At 38.4% G+C, this 27,892-nt stretch overlaps 1 protein-coding gene across 1 annotated transcript; it reads right to left on the bottom strand.

Annotated features, from left to right (window-relative positions):
• On the bottom strand, nucleotides 1–25,528 carry SLC5A7 (solute carrier family 5 member 7). The gene is made up of 9 exons (XM_085214772.1): nucleotides 25,286–25,528; nucleotides 24,157–24,379; nucleotides 18,325–18,438; nucleotides 15,271–15,426; nucleotides 12,590–12,738; nucleotides 8,310–8,453; nucleotides 5,958–6,111; nucleotides 5,278–5,495; nucleotides 1–4,555 (listed from the first exon to the last, which is right to left on the bottom strand). The coding sequence occupies exons 2-9, from the start codon at nucleotides 24,332–24,334 to the stop codon at nucleotides 3,932–3,934; spliced, it is 1,737 nt and encodes a 578-aa protein (XP_085070898.1). The 5' UTR covers nucleotides 24,335–24,379; nucleotides 25,286–25,528; the 3' UTR covers nucleotides 1–3,931.
• Between the last annotated feature and the right edge of the window lie 2,364 nt (nucleotides 25,529–27,892).

Genomic DNA, 27,892 nt, shown 5'->3' with positions numbered 1-27,892 from the left:
TGATAATAAAATAAACATCTTTATTTTTAATAGATGGACAAAACAGACCCAAAACTAGACAGTATTTTCCTGAATTGCATGGGCACTATTGGAGACAATACAAACAAAGTTAAAACATACATATATCCATATTATGCTTCCTATCTGTTTTGTTAGTAGTTTTAATATATCATTTCTGACACAGACAAAAATATAATTTTTTTTTAAACAACAGCCACAAATACTGCTCTGATTAATAGCAGACTTACAATAACGTACTGTCTAATTGCACATGGTACTTGATCAAATATGCTTGAAGGGCAGAAGGAAAAATGAGTAACAGTTTTTTTTCCCCTATGATACTTATATTTGAAATACTAAATTATTGCACTATGAAAATAAAAGACTAAATCTGACTTTTACTTTATTTGATCCACTTAATGTTTACATTCAGTTCAGGTTCACAAAAGCATGTGTTATTTATAATACATATACCATCCTATATAGACAAATATAGATGAAATTGTAATTCTTTTGATGTATCAGCTATGTGTTAACCTTGATTTTATGAATATATCTCATGCAAAGGAGGTAAAAAACCATGTTGAATAAGTGTTATTCACAAATGTTAAGAATCAGAAAGTGAAATGCATGAACATGATATAAATATTTTATTCAGAAATCATTGGCTCAGAAACAATAACCTCTGTGTTTGAAGATGAGTTCTTTGCTTCACTGATTGTAGATCCAATTTAATGCACACTACCACTACCTACAAATTGCAAAAGTGGAGAAGGAACGTTTGATGATTCACATGAAAATAGAGCTTACTTGCAGAATCATATTGTTAGCATTTATCTTTCGGAAACAACTTGGTTGCATTTTGTTATCTTTTTTTCTCTGCAGCTGTCAATCATACGTATGGCTTTGGTTATACGATCCGCTCTGTATAAATCCAATGGCAGGGCAGTTGAACTAAGGCAAGAAAACCAGTAAATGGACATTGTATAGGATTGTCTTAGTTTGGCTTTCAGAATCATCCAATCCACAGCAAAGCTCACCACTGCAGCTACTGAAGCTGTTGCTGGGTTCACACAAAGAAATGCAGAGACTTTACAAGTAGAAAGCAGAGCTAATGTCACATTATGAACAGTCTTCCATGTTTCTTCTCCCCTTTGCATGATAAAGCTTCCATGGTGTGCTACTTGAAACAGTGCAATAACCTCCACATTTTCTCAGAGAGGAATGGAAAACTGTTGGAACAATTTCCTGCCATAAAAAGCAGTTCCAGCAAAACAGGAAAATCGCAAATCACAAAAATATTCAATAAGATAAACAGTATAAAACATCCTGGTAATGCTGAAAGCATCTGGGTTGAAGTTTTTGGGGTAACATATTTTGATTTTTCATTTAACTTTTCTCTGAGCATTTTAAAGGCCTTTATGTTTTTATGGCAATGAGGGGATACAAGGGAATCAAAATACTTTAAAAGAGCCCAGCTGAATCTTTTTGCCTATTTCCTTCCTCCACTACTGGAAATTCTGAAATATGCAATGTAGAAATGCTGCTGGCCAATATGCAGCTTCTCATAGTGAAATTCTCTCAACTCTTAGCCAAGACACAAGTAAGAAAAATTTTAGGAAGATTTACTTGGTAAAAAAAAATTTGGATCCCCTAACTTAATTTGAAACTGCAGTGTAAAGCACTGGTTGTGGAAGTGGGTAAAACTGTGGCCTGGTATTTTCTCATAGAAACAGATTGAGGCTAGTGGATTTGGGACAGACATGGACAATAATTCAGCAGTGGCTCCATTCTCCCCTCTCTCTTCCATATGATCACTTTCCACCTCTTTTTTCCATGGTTCAAGGAAAGATTACAGTGGGCTTGTGTCCAATTTGTAAGGTCCTCAGCCCTCTGAAGTTAGTTCATCAGCAGATTGTTCCCTCACCCCACAGAACTTTCTCTTCTTTTCTTTGCTGTATTGACTCTTAGCAGATTTGGGGCTGATCCTGATTTTGATTCCCTCCACCCAGTGCACACTCAATGCCTGCTCATGCAGCAGTACTGCAGACCACAGTGCATATCTGGAACTCAGATTAGTATTATTTCTAATGCAGTGTATGGAGAAAAAAAATAACATCTCTAAAATTAATTTTATCTACATATAGTATATATATATGCCATTAAAACTCCACAAAAGGAGCAAAAACATATCTAAGAATTCAACCTTGTGAACGTTTATGTTAACACTGAATGTACATGTTGATGGCTTCTTCCTTTAGCAGCAAAACCTTCTCTTACACTTCACATCCTCCAGTATAGCTCCTCCTGCTGTAAATGTAAAAGAGTAATTTTCACCAGTGATCAGCAACAGGAGAGTATCTGGATTTCAGCTGAATGTTCTGTGATGTGTAGATATTAAAAAGAATTACTGGAGCATAACTCTTAGTAGCATAGAAATCTAGCTATTAGATCTCCCTCTGTGAAAGGCACGTACCAACGAAGACAGACATAATCATCTTGGCTGTGGGCAAAATGAAACCAAATTGAATGCTCTCTGCTGGCCAGGCCATAGTTACAAGAGGCTTAATCTTCCCTGCTTTGCTTCTAGCCAGCATTATCATTTATGAATGGTCTCACTCATGCCTGGATAGTGCTGGTGCCCCACAGGCACCATGCTGGCCCATGAGAGTGGCTGTCAACGAAGGAGTCCAGCACTTAGCTGAAGACACTGCTATGCATTTTGGTACACTTGTGGGTTCAACTTTCTTTTCAGGTTTCCTCCAAGCTGCTGCTGCTTCTGGAGGTAAATACAGGCATGGAATGCTCTTCACCAAGCCTCTTTTCTCATGGGAAATCAAATTTTTTAGAAAATGTGATTTTCCATGGAAAATCTATTTTTTTTTCCAGAGTAATCTCAGTAAGTCCAAGCCAAAAGACTTTTTGTTGTCTTTGAGAATATATTTTCTTAGTAAGTGAAATCTGGGTATTTTCCCCATCTGTTTTTTTTTCAAGCAGCCTTCTTGAGTCTCTGATTTTTTAATATTTCCTCCATTGTTATGGTTGCCTGTTGTCAGACTGCTTTGCTTAGTGTTCATTTTTTGTGATAAATCAAAATAAAGCTTCCTTCCACAACACTGCAAAGTGTTTTTACTTTATAAAAGTTCAGTCTTTTTTTTTTTTTTTTTCACAAGTTGAGTTTCTCAACTCCAATTATTGCTTTAAAATTTTTATCCTCCTCTATTGGTGACAGCCACTAAACACAGGAAAGAAGAAAATCTACGGTAACATACTTTGCTTAAGGGTCATCTTGCATTAGGCATACCATCACTTTAACTGCTGATTTCATTTTAACTTCTTTTAAGAGTATAAGATGTTCAGCACATCTATAAAGAATTTATTACTATTTGCACATTTTGCTGTCTTATGCAAATAATAATAACATACTAGATTTGTATTCTTCAAAAACTTTTATGAGGAAAAAAATTCCAGAACAAAAACTTAGGGAAGGCATTTAGTTCTTTAGAAATAAATCACTTACAGCTGTGACAATATACTTTCACTTAATGCCAATAAAATGTTGGCTGGTAGTACTTCAGACTGACTGTATTATAATCTCTTCATACGATGTCCTACCTAAATAGCTGTTGCACTTTTCCGCTACTTATATTTTCAATCGTAAATATATATTTTTTAGTTACATAGTTTATAGTTGTGGGTGAAAAGGATGGGATCTAAGTGCATCCTTCGGTAAACACTCTGATCTAATCCAACATGTTAGATAATAACAGGAAAGAGTTCTGTCCATGGATACTCCTGCTTGTAGAATCAATTAGAGATTGTGCAGTGGCATTTCATTCCTAAGTTTTGCTTTTCTTTCCATAAAATGCCTCTTGCTATTCTTCGTAGAATACTGTGTTTTGCATTGCTTCGTCTGTGGGTGCCACGCTTTTTAATTATCTTCAGTGTTGGACAGATCTGGACTTGAATCAACATAATTAAAGGCTTCCTTGTTTGTGAAAGTTGAGCTCAAAGTTAGACTGTGTCGCGGATTCACAGGTGCGAGTTCGTTTAATACAATATTGTCACTCTTTACAAGCGTTGCTTTGTCCATATGTTCTCTACTGTACCTCGCAACCACAGCATCAAGGAAATCCAGCTTTGGTGGCAAAGTCCCACTTTCAAATAAGTATTTGGCTAAGTAGGAGACTATAATGTTAGTAAAGAAGGAGGTAAGCATTGCAAGTGTTTTAAATGGGAATCGCTGGACGTAGATATTATTTTCATCAGGATAGCAGCCAGGATAGTAGATCAAGGGCTGAAGGTAAAGGTATGGTTCTCCTCCAGTTATTCTGAGAACAAGGCCAAATAAGTATCCTGCAATGGCACCATAGGTATTGGTTCCTTTAATAAACAGCACACACAAGAGCTGAGGGAATATGATGATATAAACAAGATCAGAGCTGAGGTACCACAGGCCGTACACTGATGATGCCAGCAGTGCCATTGCTGTCGCTGATGCTCCAAAGAGAAAAACAGTGATTCTCATGACCCATACGATTTCCCTGTCTGAGGCCTGCAAAAAAAGGTGCAGTGTTATGGTAGTATGTGTACGCTTTCATTTATGAACACAGTCTGTATAAGGCATGACACTGTAAAAGGGAATTATGCATGACATTCAGCAATATTCACAAGCTAATAACTCTATCTCAAGCATAGGAGAAAAAAACAAGGGCTATGGTTTCCATTCAAAAAGTCATTAACCTTTGTGCACATGGAAAAATTTGATAGAGTCAGAGAAAAAGCAACAGTTGTAGAAATAACTTTTGAAAATAAACACAATATAGATCAACCAGAAAAAACTTTCAGTGTCCAATTTTTTTTCTTCTCCATTTCCTAAGAAAAACTATGACCACAAGCCCACTCTGCACCTTTCTTGAGTGCCACGTGATTTCCTAATAAACCAGTAAGTCAGAAAGATGCCTCAGTAAGGATTTAAGTAAAACTTATGGTTGCAACAATAATTAGGAGCTATTTAGAATAAACTGCAATGCCATGGACACACTTGAAATGTGCCTTCCATGATCTTTTTCAACTGTTTCATCAGTCACAACCATGAACATTTTAAACCTTCAGTTTATTCAATACACTGTTAGCAAAGAAATGCTGTACTTTTTCTAGTCATAGGCAGGAACATGGAGTAAATGTTTCACTAAGAAATGGCAGTCTATGCTTTACCGTGTAAAGGTCTCTTGCCTAAAATTTTCTCTAAAAGTAAAAATGGAAATACAATCTCACATTTTGTCGAAATGAGAGCTGGTAAATGTTCCGAGCAAACATAGAACTTGCTGATAAAATTGAAGAGTCAGCTGATGACATGACAGCAGCAGATACAGCACCGAGGCCAAAGAATGAGATGTAGACTGGGCAAAGATACTGGAGCACAATTGGTAAAATCATATCCGCTTCTTTATTAGCAATGGGGTCAGGAAAACCATATTCAGTCTGGTTCCAGGCTGAAATATAGACACAAGTGTGTTGTGAGTAACATTATTAGTCACTCATTAACATTAGTAACATTAGTAGGTGATTTTGGCTTGCTTTTAGTTCTCAGTGCTCTAGTCTACTATCAATAAGCAATAAATCATATTAATCTCCCAACACTGAGTTCATTCTGCCTGTGGTGGTAGCTGGTGGGTGATCTCTCCGCCCTTGTCTCAAACTATATACTCTTTTCTCTTTTATTTTCTGCTCCTGTTATTTGAGGGTCAGGAGTGAGAGAGCAGTGTAGTGGAGCTTAGCTGTCCTTTGTTGTTGAACCACCACAGTGGAGCAACCTCCCTTGGGAAAAACATACTCTAAAAGTATTTTTCAGTGCAGTCTCCTGTTGATGAAGTCATGGGTTGATTAATGATGTCACCTGTGTAATGTGAGATTTTCACACACTTATTATATTACTCATTTTTTTAATAATTTACCTGTGGATGCTCCAATTGCACCGATGAGTACTGCAGGAATAGCCATCACAATGCAGCCAAAAGCAGCCAGAAATGACAAAACTTGAGCATATGTGGCAGAAGATGAGGAAAGAACTCGCTGGAAATATGCTTGCCATGGGATACCTCCAAATGTCTGCAAACACAATAAGCAGTGTTCCATTACTGGAGCTGACACCAGATTTCTTTGCTATCATCATGTAGAGAACACATGAAAGCATCACTTGAATGCCGCATTGCTGCTCTTTCATTTATGGCTTATCAGTTAGTAACAGCTGTAATCTCCATTCTCACAAGTAATGTTAGATCTTTGTAAGCCCACTTAAATCCCACTCTTTTAGCGAACTTATTCTCTGTACAGTTAGAAACAATGCTACATAGTTTCTGTAATCCTAAAGCATTGTGAGCTCCGTAAATATTTGATAAAGCCTTACAAGAAGTTATAAAAATATTACTGACATATCTCATATGCAGAATTTGACCTCCAGCATCCTTTCCCCCCTAGAATTACATTAATTAGAATTGGAAAGCAAGATCTTCTATGAATGCATATAACTGTCTAAACAAGCAACAAGTTCTGTATGTATTCAACATGAGAATATGTAAAATGTTCCTCCCATTATCTTAACCAATTATGATACCAATATAAGTTATGGATGAAGTAGTAAAAGAATGTGAGTTTTTTTTTTTGTTGTTTGTTTGTTTTGATTCTTTTTTTTATGGTGACAACCCTTCTCTTGTTTTGTGGATGTAACAGTGAAGATGAGACTTAAAATTACACCCACAAAATATAACATAAAAGACTATTATCAAAGTCTGAAAAAACATGCTAAAATCTTCTCTTCAGAGCAGGATTTGAGTAGGCTCCACTAAGTAAATAAGTGCCTATGACTAAGCACTGCGGAAAGAAAACAAAGCAAACTGCTCACTAAAAGTTCACAGTCCAGTTTAACATGATAAATGAGGCATGAGGTGTTTATTCCTAAGCATGTGTGTACAGGTGTTTCATATATGCTACGTGCACACAAGGGACCAAATGAATGCTTCACAAGCAACTCAGATTTTGGCATACTATTTATGAGTGCTTTCCTTTACAGCCTTAATAAGCTTATTTTAACAAAGCTTTCCAAGCACGTGTAAATTTCTTGAAATGTAACGAAAAAAACAGGATGAAAAGGAAATGTGTCACAATTTGGCAACATCAGAGCTTTCCTTTGGTTATCAGCAGAAATGAAACCTTCAGCCTTATGGCACAGAATTCAGCCACGTGTGCTAGTGTCATATTTTGACTCTATAAGAATCTCTAAGCAACCTATGCTGGATAAAATGTTGCATTTTATTAGCTGTATTGTCAGAATATTCTAAGGATTTTGGCTGAGGTTATTTAGGAAAAAAAAAAAAAGACAGAAAGAAATCCCAAACTAGAATATGATAATAAAAATGTTATAAAGTTGCTCAGGGACACTGAGAATGGAAAATATTAGCATGTGTTGCTAGACCTTCTAATGGAAAGCACTTAATAACCCCCAATCCCATGTGTAATAAATGAGTATTAAATAATGAAAACCCTCAGTTCATTCTGGCACAGATGAATTCATCCATCCATCTCTGCAAAGCTCTTTCTACATCACCTACACCTAAGGCAAATTTAATCATTTGTATAATGTATTTATTGCCTTTCTTCGCCAAGAGTGACATCACTTAAGTGTTAGCCACACACTTTTAATTAATTTTAGCATAAGGCAAATCTTTTGGTCTGACAATATTTAAACAGTCTTCCTGACAATGCTGATATTGACAGCTGTGCTACAGTATTCTACTGATACTTCTCTGAAATCATTCAAATGTTCAGAAATACAAGGAAAAAATGGAAGAAAAGGAAAAAGGAAAAAATGACACCCACTGACATTCATTGACACTTGCATTTACAGAGAACAAACCATGGATATGAGCAGTGATGCAGTGAGTGGTGTGTTTCAGCAGTGATGACAGTGACAGTGAGTCAGTTCTACTGGTGCAGAATGCAGTATGCAGGCTTCTTGTTCACAGCTGGTGAAAATGCATAGCTGATAGTGGTGACTGTGTTGAAAAAGAGTGTTTTCTAGCTGAGAATTTGTTCTATCAAATAGTATCATTGTGCTCTTTGCAAGTGTTGTAGTTTCCATAGAAATAAATAGGATGCATTACTTTCAGAGTGATCTACATATTTAACAGGAATGAAGAAGATAGAAGTTTTCATGTTACTGGAAACTCTTAACTAGACCCTGCTTTTTCTAGCTGTTACAATAACCCAGTGCTAAGGTGCTTCAGTCCTTAATATAAGCCATCACTTACCAGCAAAAGGAAATTGTCCAGCCAGGTGTAAATGTTAAGTGAGCCAATAGTTCCGAGCCAAGGCGCTTGGTGCACCTCATGCACAGCTGTGAAACCAATGTCTGTCACTGCAGGATTGGACAATGCAAAGGGTACGCTGATCCACTGTAACCAAAGAATAATAGTTTGTTCAGGTCTAATGAAGGCATGATAAACCTATAAGTGGTGGTCTGTTTCTCTTCTTCCATGCTGCAGATCAAATGTCGACCTGACTTGCAGAATAGCTAGAAAATATGCCAGACACCTCCAAACTCCCAAGTACTGGATATTTTACCTTTTTTCTGGATAGTGTGAGGACAAAATTTATCAGTGGAAGTCATATCATCAGCAGGAGAAGCATATTTGCACATATTCACTATATTTTCCCTAAACTCCACACATAGTCTTTACATCCTTTCTTGGACCACATTGCAGAGAAACATCTACATATAAACCCGCATGTAAAAGCAACAGGATTTGTGAGTATACAGGCACAAGGCATCAAATCTGAAAGCTTGGGATTTTCATTCAAAATAAAAAAAACATAGAATTTGTGCTTCTAATAGGAAAAGAGGGCTGTGAGGCACTGGCACAGCTGCCCAGAGAAGCTGTGGGTGCTTCACCCCTGGGCAGCTTAGCTAGTGGGGGGCAGCCCTGCCCACAACAGGGGGTTGGAAGTCAATGATTTTTAAGTTCTCTTCCAACCTAAGCCATTCTATGATTCTGTGATTCTATGAAAACTGTATCATGGCAAGAGAGGGATGCTGCTGGAGCATCTCTCTTGCTCCAGAATACTCCAGTGTATTACAACACCCAGTGTGTTACAGCACTTTTCTACCTCGAGAATAATTTTACTCTGAGCTCTTGGCTATTTTGATCTGAGCCAAAAAATCTCTTTTTGTATATTTGTCATCCAGTTCATTTTTCAACTCATTAACTACCTGTGATGAGGACCTTGGCACTTCCTACTAAGAAGAAAACCAGGCTTAATAATCTATGGAATAGACAACTGCAAGCACAGCACCCTGAAGCCTTTAGTGATAGCCAAAAATATGCAGATTACCATAGCCCAAATGAACACGTTTAAGTGCACAGGGATGCAAGGAGGTGAAACTTCAAACATCTTCTTCTACCTTGTTGCACAATTACTGTATCAATGTGTGAAGAAGACATGAATTCTTGCTGTTTTTTTGCAGCAAGTTGCTTATCAAGTTGTTTATCAAATAGTTTCTCATTTGCATATTAAACTTTTCTAATTTAAGCACCTGGGAAGAAAATTTCCCTTTTCAGTTTTTGCTTAGGCTTTTCTGGAAAATATCACCAAGATGTTTCAGTCATCTCCAAGAGATTTTGAAAGAAAGACAAACACTGCCAAAATGATAGGATGCTAATACTCTTCTAATTTAATTTTTTTTTTTTTTTTTTTTTTTTTTGCAGAGAAGGATGACGTGGAGTTTTCATTCTTCTTTGTGAATCTCAAATCTCAAACATGTCAAAGTGATGAGCTTACGAAGATCTGTAGTTTGCACATACTCAGCTGAGATTTTCAGTAGGGAAAATTTCTAAAGGTCCATCTGCAGCCTTCAAGATACAGCCCAGGATTTAACAGGGACTAAATTGCAAACACATTACTAGCTTTTGTAACCCATTCCAGCTCTTGACAGCAATATAGCTCTTTGTGATCTCAAAGATGACCACAACATTAATAAACAAAACAAGTCAAGACATTTTCTCTGGTTCTGCAGATCACTGATATGTCCATACATCTGGATCCTCATCCATTGTTTGGATGAGGAGCTGCGAGATATGGCTTAGTAGCTTGTGATAGCAGTGGTAATGAGAAGATGGTTGGTCTAGATGATCTGGTCATTTCCAGCCTTGTGATTCTATGATTCTATGATCTAGACTTCCTCTTCCTGTCAAACAGAACAGCCTTGACCTGATCCTGGGAATTATCTGGGAAAGTACTAGCTGGCATGGGCCAAAACAGTGCCAGGACTATATCAACAATAAAATAGATGATCTTTTATTTTTATCTTGGCACTGTACAACTTGCTAACATGGACACAGTCTTGAATTCTCTCCTATTGTCCTCTCTGAGCTGTTAATAATTGGAGTAGGAAATTCACTGTTTTGAATGGAGCAAAAATAAAACAGTGGCTTGTGGAAGTGAAACAGACTTTGGGGCCTTATGCTGTGAGTAGAAGTTCAGTGACGAACAGGTTTTAGAAGGATCTGGAACTCATGGGATTGGAAACCAGACCAAAAAAAAAAAAGTACTCCTATATGACAGCAAAGATTTTAGAATGGAGAACTAATAATACAGTTGAGATGAAGAGACAAATAGTCGGGGACAGAGTACAGAATCAGGCAAAGAATGACTGGGCAAAATAAAGACAAAGACTGCAGCTGAGAATTACAACTGTGGGTAGAGGAGAAGAGGGAAGGAATGAAACTATCTGGGGTTGGAAGGAGAAAACCAGAGAAGTATGTGATTACCTAGACCAGGATAGGGTTTATGAAGACATAAGGATAAGATTGTGTCTGAAATGAAGAGCCAGCACAGGGAACAGAAGTGATTAGAACAAGTATCATGTCTCTGATAAGGAAGAGACATTAAGAGTAGAGGGCAGTAATACTCTGTGCCAGTGGGTACACAAACTGCTCCGAAGTCTGGAGGGGAAGCTGGGACGCCAAACCTGTCACATCTTCTGCTGTGACACTTGCTGTGAAAGTGCCCTATCTCATCTAAAATCCCTCACCAACAGCATGCCTGTTTAAGTGCTATCTGAAGCTTCTTATGACTCCTAAGGTTATGAATACAGTTCTTTCTACATGTCAGCGATATTGTTTATTTTAAAAGGGAAATTACATAAAGAGCCCAACCTGGATTAAAAGAACACTATTAAAACTACAGATTCAACCATTTAAAAGACCGCTATATCACCTTTGTTTGTCTTCCCCTTCCTGTTCACAGCGACTTTAATCATGGGATCGTGTTGTTATTCTCATAAAATGAGGGTCTGTAGTAGTGCTTGAGTGATTTACTTTATTTGGGGAATTTCTGTAATGCACACCATCTGTGGAAACTGAATGGTTCACAAATGCTAACATGCACCTTAGGGAAGGAGACAGCATTCACCCCACTGTGCAGATGAAGAAAAGAAGTGTGAGAGAAGTTGTTCTGGAATAACTTCTCATTGGAGGTGGCCAGCTGGAACTTGTATTTGCTTTTTCAGAGTATTTAGCACAATTCCCATGAAGTCAGTTACAAATGGGAATGCTTAGCACTTCTGCAAATAAGGTTGCAGGCCTCACAGTAGGACACCACGGAGTGAGGACTCACACAAGGTTAGTTAGTAGCCATCTGTGCAAGCTCTGGCAGAAGCAATTTCCCTAGGGCTGCATGAGAACTCTGGTGAAAGCAGAGAGTCTACTCAGGTCCCCAAGGTGTCATTCAGCTCCAACACGTTGAGCCACCCCTTCTATTTCAGCCTGTCTCAGATCTCTGTACACCTGTGACAATCTATTACTAGCACTGGCAAGCAAAAACAAGCAGCTTCTTTGACTGCACCCTTGTGATCTGACCCCTGCTGCACTGATGTTTTTCTGAGTAGATTCAAGGAATAGCAGTAAGTAGGGGAAAGGCAACCCACTGTCATATCATTGATAACTGATGGGTGAATCATAACACCATATTCAAACAGCATGGTCATCTTGTGAGACTCCCCAGTCTCCAAAGTTAGTGGAGGGAAATGGAGGAAAAACCCAGATGATGATTTACAGCAAAAGGTTAACTAAGCTGCATAGGTGACAGCTATAGGAAGGAGAAACTGGAGAATACTGGCTGTACAGATCCAGTTCCAGTGTTTCTGGACTGCTTTATTGATTGCTCTCTGCATCTGATGCCTCCTTCCAGTGCTTTTGCTACAGCCTTGTGGACAGATAGTCAATCTTCTCCAGTCCTGTTCTGAATTAGAGACATACTCAGAATGAAAAATAAAAGAGTGCCTTATCAGACTGGTAGGAAAAAAGCCAAGAATTGTGCCTCCTGTCAGCAGTATTGCCAAAGCATGGACTGTATACAGATGCAAATGCAGACCCTTTAAAGCCATTGATCTGTGAGTGGAGATATTCCTCCACCTCACTTTCAGAGAAGCCACAGTTCCAGAATTTCAGCTGGGCAACAGGTCTCTGCATTTGTCATTTGTCATGAAGCTCAAGGCAAAATTTTCAAGAAAGTGGAAAAAAGCCAAACTTACCAGCCCAAGGAAGATGCAGAACAACTGAACCACGTCAGTGTAGGCCACAGAATAAAGCCCACCCACAAGAGTGTACAGAGTTGCAATCAGGGCAGAAATAATGACTGAAAGATTGATATTAATGTCAATGATCACACTTATCGTGGCACCTATGGAAAAAAAACAAAACAAAACAACAACAGAAAAACAACACTATGTTAGTGTATCTCATACAATGATGAGAAGGAACTGGATCCCATTGTCCAAGTCATTAATGAAGTTGTTACACAGCATAGGACTCAGTATTGACTCCCAGGGTACTCTGGTGGATGACTGGCCACCAGCTGGACTCCACACTCTGGTCACAGCCCTCTGTGCTCAGCAGCTTGCTAAGTTTTCATCTTCCCCACTGCCCACTTAGTTTGTCTATGTACATATTATGGGAGCCAGCATCAAAAGGCTTGGTTGGCCTACACATTACTTTAGTTTGTGTACTTGTAGGACAACTCTTGTTGCTCTTTATGGCCAGATTCAAATCCAGGTGGACTTTGGCTGTTCAGACCCCATCCTAGTATATTCAGACAGCATCTCCATATTCCTTACAGGTCCCCTTCCTTCTTCTACCTCTTGAATGCTTCCTTTTTATATATGTGTATAGACAGCAGCTTCTTTTTCATCCATACAAGCCTTCTGACACTTTTATTTTCATGGTTGTCAGAGTGGACTGTTTTGAAGCTTGGAGGAGGTGATCCCTGAATATCAACCAGTTCTCCTGAATCTCACTGTTATCTTCCAAGGGACTCCTCCAAGCAGATCCCAGAAGAGACCAAACTCTACTCTCCTGGAATCTGCTGCTGTGGTCCTGCTTTTTGCCTTGTTCCTTCCTCTCAGGTCTCTAAACTCTATTATCTTCTGAACACTACAGTCAAGGTTGCTTCTGGCTTTTACATCCTTAACTAATTAATTTTTCTGCGTTTGCAAGTATTAGGCTCAGAAGAGCAACTCTCTTCATCATCTCCCTTAATCAGCCATGCAATTATTAGAGCATTCTAGAAACATCCCAAATTGCTTGTGCTCTGTATTGTGCCTCCAACAGCTGTCAAGGTGTTTATATACTTCTCATACATATACTAGCTATTGCAAATGATTGTAGCATTTTAACACATTGTTTTAAAATTCATCTCCTTCCAATTAGACAATTTAGATGAAATATTTTAGAATAACTTCTAGTCCTTGCAAGTACAGCAGGTGGATATTCTTGAACACATGGGTGGAAAATATATGGCAGTACCACCCAGAATAACATGTAGTATGTAAGAGTTGCAGAGAGCTGCTAGATAGCTTTTTGTTGTACAATGAGCCCTCAACATTCTGGTATTTCAGAATTATAGGCTCAAAAATCTTGCAGAAGTTGGAAGTCCTGTCTTTCCCTTCTACAGCCTTGCCAAGCAAGGAATCATGAGAAGATCAGCAAATGAAGAATGCATCGGTGAAGATAGGTGTGCAAATCAGGGGTTGTAATACAAGTGTGTCTATTCACAGAACAGTTAAAATTATAACTCTCTGTGACCTTTATAGTCTTTAGCCATCAGTGGTTTATATGAAGCTTCAAGAAAGGCATTCACACCATTCACTTTGAAATATCACATATTAGCTTGTCCTCAATCAAAAAGAAACTATATTTTAAATACTCAGAGAGTTCTTCAAGCTATTCAACTCCTATCACCTCAGCGTGTAGTTTGTTCTTAGTCCTTTAAGGGTTTTGTGATGAAATTGTGGTAAACAAGCTCCCCATTGCTTTGCAGTTCATCAGAGCACAGTTGGAGAGTACCTTCAAAGTTTATTTTCTGTTTAAAATAGCTGTGCTAGAAAGCATTACCACATGCATGTGCACTATGAGTATGATTAGCTGGTAAAAGTCAACTACTGGTGCTTCAGCTCAAGGACTTTCTCAGTTCTTCAAGGGATTGCTAAATTCAAAACTGAAATATAATTAAAAACCCTGGAAACTGACTTATTTTTCAGGACTGGGTGAGTAGTTGAGTGATTTTCTATTGAGTCATAGTTCCACTAATTCTCTGCATCCTTTCTTGAATCCTAGGTATTTTTTTTATTTTGTCAGGAGGAAAGCCATGTCAAATTGAATAATACTTAAATGTATTTATCTGAACCTTGTTTTACTTCTATTATTTGTGCTATGGAAAGCTGTGTTTATTTAGAACCTCTTTATGTAAAGGATTATTTTGTTCAGATGCATTGGCAATGATGTTTCATATATTTCACAAAATTCTGACTGTCCCCTGTGATCTCAATGGTGCAGAAGAGAAGCTGGGGCAGCCATGATGCAAAAGGGATACTTGCAATCATTCACCTCACCCTCTCAGTTAAATTAAATTTGTTGCTTAATCTTTCCACGCTGTTTTGACAAGAGACCACTTAAAGATACATTTTCAAATGTAACAGTTCAAGGAAGAAGTCTGGACTTCTCTTTAAACATCTAGAAAAGTCTTTCCATTACCAAAATAATCAATGAGGTACCATTATTGTGTACAACTACAGTTTACAGTAGATTTGAGACAACTGCCACACTCTGGGCTGTTTGGCTAAGATAGCTAATATTTGAAGCCATTTTTTATGCATTTCTGATTTTCTTAATCCCTTACACCTATTTCTAGTTAATTTTTAAAATGATATTTCCTTACCTAAGGCAGAGAAGATGGCAGCAGCCCAAAACATTTCTCCCATTAAAGCTGGAATAAATAGGAGCCCTCCCATCCTTTTTCCATAAAGCTGCTGAAAAGGGTCTAGCATTGTCACATAGCCTTTGGATCGCATAGGTTTTGCAAAAAACAGACCACCTACAAAGAAAAGTAGCAAAAGACACCAACTGTAGTGGAGTAATGCACTGACATTAAGGGGTAAAACACGAATTGTCAAATAAAGGTGTAAAAATATCAGTATTACTGTGTTTTGTTTCTTTAAAGAAATAAATACAAGCAAAATATTTGCTAGGAACTCTAATTTTACATCTAACCATGGAATTACACAAACAAAATCACATCATTTATGTCTATAGTATATTAACGGATTTTTTTATTATTTTTAAGTTTTTTGGTTCAGTTTATTTGATCTTCCTCTATGGATGATGACAGAGTTTTGTCTCAGTTTGGATCAGCCTAAGAGAATGTCTTTTGTAACTAAGTCTGTTCATACGTAGAGTAGAACCCAGCATGAGTATACGTCTTATTTTTCACATAGAGCTACACTAGAAATAAAACAGTCTGGGATTCTGGATCAGAAACATAGATTTACACATGGTATAGTGTGCATTCAGCAAAACTGATCCTTTCAGGACAACTCAGATTTATAACGCACACTTAAGTCAACCTTACTACACCTGCAGGATAGGTCAAATGCTTTCTGGGCTCTGCAGGCGTCAGGTTCCCTGAACATTTGTCATACACTTATTTCTGTGCACATTCAGGAGATTTGATGTATCGCAATTCCACTCTGCCTGGCTCACATATGTACTGAATATGTACGTAACTGTGAAAAGTCCTCACATTTCTAACTTATTTCTAATATACAGTTGTCAAATTCTTTCTGTCTGGGGAAAAAAAAAAAAAGGGGCTAAATCTCACTAAAGCCAAAATAGACACTCTACAGAAATCTGCATAGTTGACATCAGATGTCTACAGAAAAGAAGACTTCTCTCACAATAACACTGCTGAAATGCAATCCATAAGCTACACTACACTAGAAAACCAGGGAGACCCTAATAAAATCAACTGTATACTATTTGGAGATCCTTAGGTTCTTCACCATAGGGAATCTATTTGTTGTATTGTACAGAAGATTTTCCACATATCTCTGTCTTGCCTTATATCACTTATATTTCTTCCATTTATTAAGTTCCCCGAACAGAAAGCTCTAGCTTACCAATCACAATTTATGCCCTTTATATTATGCTGTCTTTAGATAGGTAGTTTACAAGCAGAAGGCCCTCCAGAATCTTTTCTTCTGTTTTTTCATTGTTCATGATTCCTATACCTATTCCATTTGTTACATCATCATTACAAAATACAACTAAAACAGAAAAAAAATAGTCACTGGTAGCATAATCTATTAGGCTATTCAAACATCCGTCAAAGGCAATAGGAGATATTCTAACTGTTGGAACATGAAAAATTAGAAAAAACACAGCAGATTATTGAATTAGTGGGAAGGTTAAATTAATCTTAAATCTTTACAGCCTGAAGCAATAATATTTCTTTTGTTATTCTGTTCTTGTATTTATATATATTTTTAAATTACAAACAACACCTCATCCCAAATCTGCATGTACATATCATGCATACAGAAACGCTTTTCTTGCTGTGTTCTGAAGAGAGACGTATGGTCACACAGCACAAAATTTCTTTTTCTCTTCAGAGGCCAATGTGTATCAGTCCAAGGATGATGAAGTCTGGACTTCTTTGTAAATAGCTGGAAATGAGGGGAGTAACTAACTCAGCCTCTTGTGGGCTATTGATCTGGGACAATTCTACAACGGCTACAAACCTGGAAGATGCTTATGGCTATAATTCTAATGACCACTTAATGACACAAATCGATCATAACCCTCATGACCTGATAATGACATCAGCTGATCCCTAGGCAGATCTACTGTTAATGTTTTCCTTACAGGATTCAGAGCTGCTCTCAGGGATGGGATTTACTATTGGAACTAGAGCTGCCTGCGTACAACAGGGAGGAATACACACAATGTGGAATTGTTCCACCTGGGAACAGAGGAGAACCAGAATAAGCCATAGTTTCTGAGAGGAAACTGAGTTGTATAGGAAGAAATAAAAGCAAGAAGACCTAGAAAAGCAACCAAAAGGGAAAGAAATAGTACAGACTAGCTGGGAGGACCAGGAGAAAAAGGCTCAAAATAGACTGCAAGGGTAAGTAGTATCAAAAATCTAGTAAACCACCCATATTAATACAAGATGAAAAATACAGGATCATTTCTGGAAACATACCCTTTCTAAGCAGTTGCACCAGCACTTGCCTAAGGGCCATGATCTGTTCAAAACCTGAAAGCATGTATTTGACAGCTTCGTAGAGCATTCATCATAGCTCACAAGGCAATATTTCTGTTGAGAGCTGCTCCATGCAGCTGAAACATGACAAGATATTTTTTTATTGCTGTTATTTTAGAGAAAGGTAAGAAGGTCTCATTGAATTTTGGGAATTAGAGAACAGAGCATTAAGAATTACATCACTGTCTGTATTTTACCCTGTGCTTGGAAGGATTCCGTATTTTCATTTTGACCATGATTTTAAGTTTCGTTCTACATATAAATAGTTGTTTAGTTCAACTTTACAGCAACAAACTAGCTCTTCTCAAGACTTCATGCATGAAATTCAGAAATTAGTCTCTCAGTGGAGGTTTCTAAAATTTAAGCAATTCCCTAACCTGTGGAGATATTTGCTGCATTTGAAGTCCAAGATTTAGACACTATCAGAGAACCCAGTAATAATTTGCAGATTATATAATCTCTTAAAAACAACAAAACAAAACAAAATCCTGAATATATAAGACCTAGTACATACAGTTTAAAAAAAAAAAACAACACACATCCAAAAGAAAAAAACAACAAAAGCAACAGCTTTTCCCAGTGTCATTTCATCAAACCCATGTGATGTCATTTCAGATGATGACCTTGACATCAGAACTCCAAAATCAGTATCACCTTCATTTCCTTGCTTACCTAAGACCAGACTAAGGGAATATCCGATAGGTGCCTGAGCCCAAGCTAGACCATAGCCTGGTACATACACAGCTTCTGCTGTCCCGTTGATGTAACCTCCTCCAACCCATGTGGCTGAAAAAGAAGAGGTAGAAAAGCCTTTAATGCACTCAGAAAACAAAAACCTTCCACACTGAAGAACAAAACTGTCATCACTTATAATACTGCTGTTTTTTATTATGTGTACTATACAAGTACCGGACATAGCATCCTTTTATAGAAGGTAGTCCTAATCCAAAAAAATTTACAACTTAAGCATATGAAAGAGAAACCAGATGACTCTGCACACTCAGTGAAAATGTGGGGCCTGAGTTCCCCTTTATACAGAGAATGAAGCATAATAACTCATGAAACATGATCATTTTCTTTGTTTGTTCAAATGAGAGCAAGAGGTAAAGGAGAGGCATGGAAGAATAACCATATAATAATTAAGTCATCTCAGTTCAGAAAACTCAGAGCACTGAAATTAGACAGTAATTTAATGCAGGCATGTCCAACCTGCAGCCTGCAGGCCATGTGCAGTCTGGCTCAACCCATCCTGCAGCCAAATCCCTACACCATCATGGTGGCAGCTCTGCCCTGCCAATTGGCTCAGCCCCATTAATAGGGAAATCACTATATAGGTATGTGATGGTCTAGTGCTGCGATTTAACTTCTAAAAACTGACTTATGTATTTTTGTGCTCCCTGCAGACATATTCTAGAAGAGAATTGTAACATCATTAATATTTCTTATCATTTCTATATATATACTATATATTGTATAAACTACCGGTATTTCCAATATAATGAACTCAGACCCTTAATGAATTCTCTGTCTTAAAGAAAAGTTTCTACGCTTGAGAATTTTGGACCTTGAGCGTATCTGACCAAAAATCTCAAACACAGAATATTTTTGTGATTGAATCTGTAAAAATCATTGATTATGAATTATGTAATGAAGTTTATCTCTTCGTTTGCAGATTCCATGCAAAAAAAGTCTTTTATTTCCTCAGATGTATAATGAGTGAGTTTTATGAACCTGAGCCTGTAGTTTGAAGAATGGCAGGCAAGTCATTACATTTTTGCAAAGCCAGTTTGATTTGCCACAAAACCTTTGCCTTCTTATACAACATGCATAGTTCAAACTTCCTGTGTAAAAACTTACAATTGTAAGAAAGTTATTTTCCTTACACAATATTCAGACTTCTGTGTATTAAATAAACAAGTGGAGGTGTATACAAGCAATGGAGATACAATTCCTAAAGAACTTCAGTGTAAATCTAGCTGACTACTCTTCCACTTACACGTGATACCTCTTACCTATAACAAGACGGTATTTTTTAACTTGATGTTAAATTTCACCATGGCTTTGGAATCAAAGCTCTCTGGAAACTTGAGTATTGCAATTGTCCCTGATTCTGGATTTTGAAGGACAGGAATGGACCATTCTGTTGTTGGAAATATCGAAGTGGACTTGTACACAGTATTGTGCATGCAGAAAATGTCTTCAACAAAAGGAGTGACACTATATTCCCTGACTTTTCAGTACTGAGAATTTCAGTACTGAGAATTACTGTGCATTACAGAGATGAGTGATGACCATATGGAACAACATGGAGAAGATGGGTGAACACTGATTCTTGACAGGAAGAGTCAGGGATACAGAGCGTATATAGAAAATCATCAGACATTTGGGATTTTTTGCTTCTTAAGAATGTGAATGTCATGAAGCAGGTGGAAATATGATACTTTGTTTACTAGAGTCCCCATGCACCTGGGATATGTGTTCCTTGTTGTTTCTCAAGCAGTATGTACTTATGGAATGTGTCATGATCACCTGCATACCGTAGCAAAAGTCACTGAGTAAATATTTAGAAATATATTTGTATATGTCTGTTTCCTTGGAAAAATTAGAAGCATGAATTCTGAATGAATGACACCCACTTCCAGGTCGGAAGAATCCCATAGGCAAGGACAGATGTCTAGTAGAACTCCTGCTGTGGTACCAAGAAGGCTTTGGTGGCTGGCGTTGATTTGCCTGGTGTTGACACTAAAGGTGTCTCTGTTCTCCAAGGAGAACTTGGATGCTGTGCCTAGCTCCTTTATTTTTGTCTGGAAGTGACCAGGCAATTTCTATTCTGTAGGATGTGGTAGGGGCCATTGCCCTCCCCTGGCCAGGGACGAGAATGATGCCCAATGGACAGGTATTGGTGAATAAGCTAGAATGGAGGATTTAGCACTCTTTTATAATTTCATTATTTGTTTTCTTGATATGGAGTTTGAAAATTAGCTGCTGATCAATTTTTGTATGTACACAACTCCTCTAGAACATCTGCAAGGGACAAGCTTTAGAAAGGTGTTACACAGCCTTTTGTCAGGGGGGTTAAGATCTACCCTGTCATCAGTAAATACATTTGAAAGAAAATAATGGGATATGGTAGGAAGGGATTTCATCCTTAGATATTAATTTTCTGATCCTCAGTTTTTTAAGCCACAATTTAAAGTTAGTTTAATTTTTTTTTTTGTGAAATTCTTTTTTTATTTTTTCCCCCTAAATCAGACAAAAGGAATATAAAATTTAATAATCTATAGAAACACTTGCGGTAATCCATTCTAATCCTCTCTTTCCCTTCCAACTGAAGGGCCCCAAAATGCTGCAAATAGAAATGTCCATTTAAAGCAAGTGCCCTACAAATAATCAGACAAATACTTAAGATATGGAGCGCAATTTGGCTCCTAGTTCATACAAGGGACATAAAAATACATTTAAGAAATCTTTATATATCTCAATGTATATTAATAAGACAGATTTTCAGATACTTCTTTGTAAATGATCCCTTGTCTAAGCACACAAATTATTGAATTAGGTCATCATGTTCTATAAAATGGAATTTCCGACCCAGGGATTACAAAAAAAAAAAAAAAAAAAAAAAAAAAAAAAAATCAGAATACTGATAATATTGATAATACTAATAATATTTATTTTATTTTTGTGAAACAATACAGAGCTTCATCCAAGTAAAATGAAAAATGATGTCAATAGATGATGATATTTTTAGTTGCACTTGCAAGCATTTTGATTATGTAATTTCAAATATTTCCTTTGGGGTCCAATCTCAACCACCAAAATCGGGATAGACTCAAGTCTGTCACAGATATCACTTCTTAAAATTGTCACCCCACAAATTAAGGAATATTTATATTTAATCCAACATTTTACCTATACTCATGAAAACTTAATACACGAATTGAAGTCATGCCTACTGCGGCACTATGTTAGGAGAACTGTTGTAATCCATTGAGAATTCAAGATTTTCACTCTTTTTTTATAATTGCAGACAAACTCGACCTTCAATAGGTTTCATGCTCAGGCATTCCAATAACAAGTTACTAAAACAGTTTGCTCAGGATTACAGTACCAATCCAAATATGTCCATTATTCATACGGTGTACTTTAAAGTTTTTAAATACAATTCAGAAAATCAACTAAATACTTACAAATCTTGAATCTATCCTATGAAGTCATGATGCTTACACTTTCAACTTGATTTTAAATTTACAACCTAAGTTCTGCCATCCTCCCCACCAAGCAGCCCTAGAAAACACAGCCGTTTTTGTAGGTAATACACATGGAACACAGTAGAATTTGTCTCAAGAAAGAAAAACAGAATTGAGCTTTATCTCATAACCCAAAGTATTTCACGTACATATAAATAATATCATTTCTGGGGATATTTTAAAAATCCAGTTTTGCTTAGACAACTCAAGTTGTAACATATTAAGAGCATGTCTGAACAGCCATCTAGTTCTGGAGATGTTGTTGTGATGTGTGAAATCTAATCTATAGTTTTTAAAGAACCGTGAAACTGTTCTGTAAAAGTTATTGTGGATTTTGATCAGCTTACACTCACATAACAATGGTTTTGTTATGTTTTTACAAAAGGCATATCCCAATCAACTCACTTTTGTCACTGAGACAAAAACTGAATTAGTTCTTGGTTCTGCAGTATTGTGCACGCAGTTCCTGTCTCTTCATGCCAGGTGCCGTGCTCTCAAAGTGAAAGCAGAATTTACTTGCTGTCTCAAACTGTAGCTGCCGTATTTATGGAAATACATGCGGAAATACATGGAAAGCATGTAAACCCTGATGGTATAAAAGCTGTGGGTGTTCTATCTGAGCAAAGACTTTAGGATCAGTCTGATGTTCTACCACAGAATTGATACAGTACGTCATCTTCAGAGGTGGCATGAAATGGGGTGAATGTGTGTGGGTGTGAATTCTGGCGGTTATAGAAACTGCCTGTAATACGAGGAGCCCAAATTCAAGTCTCATCTCTTCTTCACCATTTATGAAAATTATTACTGTCAAATTGGATTAAGGAGACCAAATTTATGCCTTCTTCCACAGGCAAAGCAGTTCATCATAGCCCTTCTGTGGAGAATATAATTTCATCTCCTCTTTTCCAATCTAATGATTACGCTTTGTGGCAGGCAGAATCTTCACAAAACATTCTGGTATCAGTGCCCTTGAAAACATTTAATTTAGCAGAAAACAGACAAACTAGCTCTTGTCATGAGTAGAATCTGGTCATATCTAAAGTTTCAGTAGCTGATGGAGACATGGCTACTGATGCACCATCATCTGATGTGCTCCAGTATGTTATAGTAAAGTGGTAAAAGTAGAACATAAACCTGGATTCAAACTTCAATGACATTTACAAGAATCCTTTACTCATGATCTAAATATTCAACCTTTCAATGAGCAAAATGATTCTGCAGGGGGATAGAGAAGAACACAAAATTCCTGGCCCAAATTTTTTTGCATCTCCTCTATATTACATCTTGAGAAACCAGACAGGAAAAAACAAAACAAAAGTCATAACTTGATGAATTAAATTCAAGAACTGAAAGTGCTTTGCAGGAATTTAATTTAGGATATATATATATATATATATATATATATATATATATATATATATATATATATATATATATATATATATATAAAAGCATGCTTAAATAAAATTATATTGCTTAAATAAAAATCATGGGCCAATTCACTCTTCTTGTAATGTACTTTTGTTCCAATCCCAGAGGTTAGCTTCAAGAGCTGAGATTTTGGACCTTGCTGCAAACCTTTTGTTTACCCATGCAACTGATCAGGTTCGACTGGCTCTGAGTGTCAAACAACACTGCTAAGAAAATTAGTGAGCTTATTCTTCACTGAGGCTTTTCCTTCTGATGCTAATTTTCACAGAAATGTATTATTTTGTCAAAATGCCACAAAAGATGTTAAAGGATTCACGAAATAAGTTTGCAGAAATCAGTGGGCTTAAGAGTTTAGATTTATGCCAGTTCTCTTTGAGAGACTAATTCTGAACTGATGCTGCCTCACGTCTTTTTTTACACATAAATTTTGCTTTTCTCAGACTTAGCAAAAAATAACTCATGAATTTGGAAGGCTTCAACAGTTGAAGCAACAATTATTTTAAAATTAGTTTTCTTATTAGTCTGTAAAGCTCCTATATTTCGTTCCAAACATGCCTGATCTACAAATGAATATGAAAGCAGTGAGTAAGATATGGAATATATTCTTTCTGTACAATTTTAAAAAGTTTGTTGCTTTTATCTAGATGCTACACTTCGTTCACATAACAATTTCAGCAGCAATTGGGAAACAAAATATAGGTATATCCTCCACTGTGTATTACTTAGCGTACAGATTATAGTTCTCTTTCACTCTGATGGAAAACTAACAAGCTATATGCTGGTTAGGTATAAAAAAGAAGAGGAAAAAAGACCTTTTACGTACCGGTCATTGTAAATCCACCAACTAGCAAGCCAATGTCTCTTCCGCCGACGATAATAGCTTCGCTGCGATCTCCATCGCTGCCGGTGTTCTTGGTTTTCCAAGCAGCCCATATCCCAACTGCCAGGATAGCCAGGTAAAACACAGCTATGGCCACCAGTCCCTCCACATGGAAAGGCATGTTGGAGTCCCGACTGGTTTTTTGATCGCTATTTCATTAAGGCTGCTGGAGAGAATGCAATAATATGTCTGCTTTTAGCAAACCTAGCAAGATGCTTTTCAGAATCTACGAAGAAAACTCAGATCGTTACTGAAAAGGCTGTTGTGGTGAATTTATTAAATGAGCATTTCAGATGTAACTGAAATTAAGCTTGCATGCCAGTTGAAATGCCTGTGGAGCAACGAGCAACAGCTGTAACCTGTGATTACAATGAAAAGTGAATGATGTGGCCGAAAGCTATGCAAGTCTTATAAATCAGTTCCTGAATACGGAATTCTTATAGTCACAGAGTTGCCGCTGTTAGAACTCTTTAGACAAGAAATAGCTTGGTACATGGAATAGTAGAAAAGAGCTTGGTCATGTGGTCTGTTACAGAAGTCTCTATTTAGTCAGAATATAAAAACTGTACAGAAGTAACAACAGCAAAAGATATCTTTTGATGTATTGGAATGCTGCATCTTTTCCACCTTCAGCCCCCTCCTGTATTTAAAAATTCCTCTTTAGTGACAGGCTTAATTTTCCAGCATTAAAAGTACCGATCAATTCACGATCGCGCTTTCATCTGGAAAGCGCAAAAGCTGTCGGACGACAGCAAACGCCAGCTCCCCGACTTACAGCCCGGAGCCCCTCCCGGGCGACCCCCCAGCTTTTCCCGCATCTCTCAGCTCTCACCCGCCCTCTCCGCGCTCGCCTCCTCTCAGCAGCTCCGGCAACAGCCTCCCACCGCCCCGACGGCTCCGCGGGAACCCCGCGCTCCATCCCGCGGAGCCGCCCTACCTGCCGCTCTCCGCGAAGCTCCTCGGGGCTCCGCCCGCCCCGCCCGGCCGCGCACCCTCTCCTCGCCTCCCGCTCCGCTCCCTCCCGCCGCGCCGTCGGGGAGCCGAGCCCGCTGAGCTGCGCCCGCCGCCCCACCTGGGATCCGGCGCCCCGGGCACGGCCGTCCATCCCTGGGGCGGTGTCGGGGCTGAGCCCGGGGGCCGTGCCCCCACCCGGGGTCTGTCCGCAGGGGGTGGGGGTGAAACGCAAAGGCGGCTGTTCCCCTCTCGGTGCGCCGAGTGGTGAGGTTGCAACGGTGGGCTGGTGGATTAAAAAGGGGAAAATCCCTTTATAAAGGAGGAGGGTTGAGTGGAGTGAGAGGACCGTGTCCGTCAGAGATGGGGGGGAGGATGGGGGAAAGACGTCAGAGTGCTAGGGGACGTTGGGGGGAAGTAAGGATGACTCAAGGGAGAGTGATTGTCGTGTCATGGCAAGGAAACAGGGTTAAGAAGTAAAAGTGGGGAGAAAAAATAAAAGGTAACAAGAGGGAGAAAGGAAAGAACAGGTTCATGTGAGACCAAAGGGAGAGAGGAAGAAGAGAACGAGCTGATCAGAAAAGGAGTGCTGAAAAGAGGGATGAATGAAAGGGAGAGAACAGAGAGAGGAAGAGGGAAGGTGTGCTCTGTGCTCTCACTGCCCCCCAGCACCCCATCTGCACCTCCCACAGGCCTGACACCAAGGCTGGGCTCTCCAGGGCTGGTCAGAACCACCCTTCCCCATAGCTCCCTCCATGCTATGCATCTCTTCCTGGCATGCAGCCAGGTTCCCACCCACAGTGCTGCTAATTCTTGGGGCTCTCCCTTTTTGATGTGCCCCTCATAAACTTGATCTGCAGCCCAACAGAAATACCAGCCTTGCTTTAAAAGATTTCCTACCCTTTCCCTCCAAATGATGCTGGACAGTGGGCCCTTCAGAGCTGAGAATAGTATTGCATGAGCAGAAGGGACCCATGCACACTGTTTCCTCAGTTTTTACCAAGGGAAGGCCTTGCTGAGCTGTATCAGTCATTATTAGCCCATAAGAGGCAGGCAACATGAGCTCATGGGTTCAAATAGGATAGAAAAGTGGAAATAAAAAGCCTATGGGAGCATAGAGATGAGATTGGTACAAGTCAGAATCAAGCAGACAGTATAGAAGCGTCTTAGAATCAAGAGGAAAACCATGATCTAGAGAAGGGGAAGGTTGCAGGCCAGCAGAATTCATCCCCCAGTAAGGAAAGAAACATGGGCTGGCCCAAGTCTGCTATCAGCCAGCTGCCCAGCTTGCAGAGAGCCTCTGCTGCCTACTGGCAGACTGATGAGCCTGTCATGCCAAGCAGCATACATCAGCTCAGCCACTTAATATATACATTATGTGCAATCAATTATTATTGCATATCTGTAAAGTGTATAACAATGCTTTCAAATATCTGGGCTTGGTTGAAGAAGCCCAAATAAAGGTGACCAGTGAATTAAAAGCTATAAAATGTACTATTTTTGTCAGCCAATCATCTTGTGGACTGTTGAGTGATGCTACTGATGAATGTTTGCCTTGGGAGTCTGCAGTAAAAACTCTTCCCAGTAAAAGACAACAGAGATCACTTCATACACAAGGGAGCATCGTGGTACCTTCTCAGCAGCACTCCTATCATAATTAAACATAACACCAATGGTAAGTAGAAGTCATAGACTTTGGAAACAGCATTGAGCGTCCCTGTTAGAAGCAAATACATGAATTTCAGCAAGTAAAACATGTTAGAAAATTCTTGGGTGATATAATGGATGTTAAATTAGATTTACAGAAATAATTAATTACATTTTAGTCTATTTTTCTCTGGTTCAGCACAGAGGAACATGTGACAAAACAAAGTATGGAAAATTCTGATGAAAACTGCTATCCAAAAGTCTTAGCACATTAAACTAACTAACTAGCTCCCTAACTAAATCTTAAATTGTCGATTTAGTCTTCACTGAAGACTGTGGCAAAATTCCTGTTGTCCTTAGTGGCCCTAGTTGAACCTATTCTGGAATGGGGAAACAATATTTTTATTCATTTTTAAAACTTGAATAATTTAAGTGAATTACATTTGAATGAAATTCATTAAAATAAGTCCTGAAAAGCTATTAATTTTGATTTGTTTAACTTCCTGGGACAAGTTTCTTGCATATTTCATAAGAATGGTTTTTAGCCTTCCACCCAGTGAAACAACTACACTGAGCAAGTTTTACCTTCCACCTGAATCTACTCCTACAATGACTTAAACACAAATAAGTTAAATCATACATTTTCTCTCTCATGAGACACTCATCTAAGGTATACGTTCCTTAAGCTGATATAGCTTTGGATTTTGAAGCTGCCCTTGGATGCATCTGGAAAAGACCAAGGCAGTCATTTTAATGAGGTGTGACCATTATTTGGTTTAATAATTTAGTATTTCTTCCTTGCTCTTCAACTGGTACAATTTCAGGTAGTGCTTCGTCTTGGGTAAAGACTTACTGGATTCCTGTGTGGATTATGCCAGTTGCACTCCATCAGCAACCTTCAACCACAATAAGTGGCATGGAGGGAAGGTTGTAAACTGAGACAGGGGAGGTTTAGGTTAGATATTAGGAGGAAGTTTTTACGCAGAGGATGGTGACGCACTGGAACAGGTTGCCCAAGGAGGTTGTGGATGCCCCATCCCTGGAGGCATTCAAGGCCAGGCTGGATGTGGCTCTGGGCAGC

This window comes from Meleagris gallopavo, chromosome 1, assembly GCF_905368555.1.
Source record: "Meleagris gallopavo chromosome 1, MGAL_WU_HG_1.1, whole genome shotgun sequence".
NCBI lineage: Eukaryota > Metazoa > Chordata > Aves > Galliformes > Phasianidae > Meleagris > Meleagris gallopavo.
This window is presented reverse-complemented; position numbering and strand designations above follow the sequence as displayed.